At 49.8% G+C, this 4,329-nt stretch overlaps 2 protein-coding genes across 2 annotated transcripts; both read left to right on the plus strand.

Moving 5' to 3' along the window:
- The first annotated feature begins 349 nt into the window (after positions 1 to 349).
- Positions 350 to 1,435, plus strand: LOC107624637 (uncharacterized). Its single transcript, XM_016327095.1, has one exon. It carries the CDS (start codon positions 350 to 352, stop codon positions 1,433 to 1,435), a length of 1,086 nt encoding a protein of 361 aa, XP_016182581.1.
- A 372-nt stretch (positions 1,436 to 1,807) lies between these two features.
- Positions 1,808 to 3,873, plus strand: LOC148565578 (uncharacterized). The gene is made up of 2 exons (XM_088487189.1): positions 1,808 to 2,416; positions 2,986 to 3,873. The coding sequence occupies exons 1-2, from the start codon at positions 1,808 to 1,810 to the stop codon at positions 3,871 to 3,873; spliced, it is 1,497 nt and encodes a 498-aa protein (XP_088343315.1).
- Positions 3,874 to 4,329: the final 456 nt, after the last annotated feature.

Raw genomic sequence — 4,329 nt, forward strand, 5'->3', positions numbered from 1 at the left:
GGACTCGCGCAGCACAGCAGCAGTAAGGTAAGGTAAGGTAAGTAGGTAGGGTAACGCGTTTGGGGAGGGTGGGGCAGTTTTAATTTTTAGGGTTTTGGAAAGAACCGGTTCGGTTCGGTTCGGTTTTCGGTTCTTGCCACCAAAACCCTAACCGAACCGAACCGCAAAAAACAGCAAAACATCACTTTTTTCGGTTTTTTCGGTTTTTGGTTATTTCGGTTTTCGGTTTTTTCGGTTCGGTCCATCGGTTTAGTTCGGTCCGGATCGGTTTTGAACACCCCTAGACACACCTTTCACAGAAAGGATTTTAAGAGCAAAACTCCCTAAAGGTTTCGACAAACCCACCGACATGAAGTACGACGGAACCAAAGATCCCCAGGAACATCTAACGGCCTTCGAGGCCAGGATGAACTTAGAAGGAGCAGCCGACGCGGTCCGATGCAGGGCCTTCCCAGTAACCTTAGTTAGACCGGCAATCAAATGGTTCAATGCCCTCCCAAACGGATCCATAGCCAGTTTCCACGACATAACGCGAAAGTTCATGACCCAGTTCACGACCAGAATCACTAAAGCCAAACACCCCATCAGCCTACTAGGGGTCATGCAGAAACAAGAAGAATCCACAAGGAAATACCTCGACCGCTTCAACGACGAATGCTTAACGGTCGACAGACTCACGGATTCCATCGCAAGCCTCTGCCTAACCAACGGGCTCATGAACGAAGACTTTCGCAAACACCTAACCACCAAACCAGTATGGACCATGCACGAGATCCAGAACGTCGCCAAAGATTACATCAATGACGAGGAAGTCAGCCAAGTCGTCGCCGCCAATAAACGGCAACACGGCAACGCCCAACACAGCAACTCGGCGCCCCGACATAACCCACCACCTAAAGAAAATCAAAGGGACCACCCCAAACTGGCAAACACAAACCGACCACCAAGAATCGGCAAATTCTCTAATTACATGCCCCTGACAGCACTAATTATCGAGATATACCACCAGATTGCAGATCGAGGCATCATCCCAAAAGCCCGACAACTCAAAGAAAGAACAGGCGGCAACAAAACCCTTTACTGCGACTACCACCGAGGTTACGGGCACAGAACACAAGACTGTTTCGACCTTAAAGATGCCCTCGAACAAGCCACAAGAGACGGCAAGCTCCCAGAGTTTGCCAAAATCATCAGAGAACCAAAACGTGCAGAAAGAGACAGGTCGCCAGAAAGAGAAGGGCGCAACCCAAGAGCGCAAAAACAACCCCCTAGGGAAAGCCCAGAGGAAGACCCAACCATCATAGTAAACGTCATCACAGGCAAAGACATATCGGGCAAGTCAAAATCAACACTGAAAAAAGATCTCAAGGTCATGGCTGTCAGAAACCAAGCCCCTACCACTTTGGCCGACAATACGATAACCATCCTACCCTAGGATTGCCAGCACGGCACCTCGGCTGAAGACACCCCTTTCGTCATCTCAGCAACGATCGGAACAGGACTAGTACGAAGGATACTGGTGGACACCGGGGCAGACTCAAACATCCTTTTCCGAGGAGCCTTCGACAAGCTCGAACTCCACAACGACAACCTCCAAACACACCGCAACGGTGTCACGGGACTCGGAGATAATTTCCTTAAACCAGACGGCTCGATCACCCTCCCCATCACCATAGGGACAGGTAACCAAAGGAAGACAATCCTAGCCGAATTCGTGGTCCTCAAAGACTCCACAGCCTACATCGTCATTCTCGGAAGAAAAACAATCAATGACTTTTCTGCTGTCATCTTTACTAAATACCTCCTCATGAAGTTCACAACCGACGACGGCTCGATCGACACTATCCACGGAGACAGAGAAGTCGCAGAAGAGTGCGACAACACCAGCCTAGCCCTACGAAAGAAATCCCGAGATGCGGCCGGAATATTCCTAGCTGACCTGGACGCCCGACAAGACGGCCAACCCAGGCCAAAGCCAGAAGGCGACATGGAAAAACTACAAATAGGGCCAACCAAAGAGGAATACACCTTCATCAACAGGAACCTCCCATACGATCTTAAAGAGGATCTTTCCCAACTCCTGAAGCAAAATAGAGACCTGTTCGCATTCACACCAACCGACATGCCGGGAATAAACCCCGACCTAATGTCCCACCGGTTAGCCGTGGACCCCAAAGCTAAACCCGTAGCACAAAGAAGACGAAAAATGTCACCAGATCGAGCCGCCGAGGTCAAGAAGCACGTCAAAGCCCTACTCGAAGCCAACTTCATAAGGGAACTCCCCTACACGACCTGGCTAGCCAACATCGTACTGGTGAAAAAATCTAACGGGAAATGGCGAATGTGCGTCGACTACACGGACCTCAATAAAGCCTGTCCAAAAGACGCCTTTCCCCTACCAAACATCGACAGATTAGTAGATGCCGCATCCGGCCATCGATACCTCAGCTTCATGGACGCATACTCCGGCTATAACCAGATTCCGATGCACCGACCTGACGAAGAAAAAACAGCATTCATCACCCCAGAAGGGACATATTGTTACACGGTAATGCCCTTCGGCCTAAAAAATGCCGGAGCCACTTACCAAAGACTCATCAACAAGATATTCCAGAATCTGTCCGGAAGCAAACTAGAAGTCTACATAGATGACATGCTCGCCAAGACTGAGTCAGGCGAACAACTCGTCAGCGACCTTAACCTCATAATGAACACCCTACGGAACACCAGATGCGATTCAATCCAACAAAATGTGTTTTCGGAATGGAGGCGGGAAAGTTCCTCGGCTTTATGATCACGCAACGCGGAGTCGAAGCCAACTCGGAAAAATGTCGTGCCATCCTTGAAATGACAAACCTTAAAAACCTTAACGACATCCAAAAGCTCACCGGACGGCTCACGGCGTTATCCCGCTTCCTCGGAGCATCGGCACAAAAAGCAATCCCCTTCTTTAAGTTAATGAAGAAGGGGGCCCCTTTCAACTAGGAAGCAAAATGCGAAGAAGCATTCCAACACTTCAAAAGAGTCTTAGCAGAGCCACCGGTTCTCGCTAAACCCCAAACAGGAGAAACCCTATACCTATACCTCTCCATAACGGAAGAAGCGCTCGCAGCGGCGCTCATCCGCGAAAACGAGAGAAAGGAACAAGAACCTATCTACTTCATAAGCAAAGTCTTACAAGAAGCGGAAACTCGCTACTCACGTCTAGAAAAGTTAGCTTTCGCACTCCTAACGGCTTCCCGGCGCCTGCGACAATACTTCCTGGCCCACCCCATGACGGTCCGAACCGACCAGACGTTCAAACAAGTACTACAAAAACCCGACCTAGCGGGAAGAATGCTAGCATGGTCCATCGAACTATCTCAGTTCCAAATCAAGTTCGAACCCCAGTACGCGATCAAAGCACAGGCCATGGCCGACTTTATCGCCGAGATGACCCCAGGAAACTCCACCCCCGAATCATGGAAACTACATGTTGACGGCTCATCGAACGTCACCTCCGGAGGTGCCGGAGTCATTCTCGAGAGTCAGAACGGAGTCGTAATCGAACAATCAGTACGATACGAATTTCCAGTTTCAAATAATCAAGCGGAATATGAGGCCCTCCTGGAAGGCCTAGCCCTGGCCAAAGAAGTCGGAGCAAAGACCTTAGAAATAAATACCGATTCGCTAGTAGTCAGTTCCCAAATTAACGGAGACTACCAAACGCGAGACCCCCTGCTCCAGAAATACCTTGCCAAGGTGAACAAACTAAAGGAAGAATTCAATCACATCACCATACGGCACGTTCCCAGAGAACGAAATGCCAGAGCAGACCTCCTCTCCAAGCTAGCCAGCATCAAACCAGGACATGGCAACAAATTGCTAATTTAGGAAGTCATTAAAACACCGTCCATATCAACAATGGCTAACACTCACCTGATACTCTCCAACCAAGGATCATGGACCTACCCTATCCTACAATACCTCCTCGACGGAACACTACCTGAAGACCCCAAAGAGGAAAAATGGACGAAGAGGGAAGCCGCCAACTACACGGTCGTCGCAGGACAACTATACAAACGCGGATTCTCGCAACCCTGCTCAAATGCGTCGAACCCGGGAATTCGGAGTACATACTCCACGAAATCCACGAAGGTTATTGCGGCCACCATATCGGAGGAAAAACCCTTGCCCAAAAAATCATCCAAGCCGGATACTTTTGGCCCATGGTTATCCGGGACTCCAAGCAGTTAGTAAAAAACTGCGATAAATGCCAAAGGCACGCCAACATCCACCAAGCTGCCCCACACCAGCTCAGCATCATATCGGCAGAGCCGCCGTTCGGCA

The sequence above is a fragment of the Arachis ipaensis genome, chromosome B5 (genome assembly GCF_059453495.1).
Source record: "Arachis ipaensis isolate K30076 ecotype BB chromosome B5, ASM5945349v1, whole genome shotgun sequence".
In the NCBI taxonomy this organism is placed as follows: domain Eukaryota; kingdom Viridiplantae; phylum Streptophyta; class Magnoliopsida; order Fabales; family Fabaceae; genus Arachis; species Arachis ipaensis.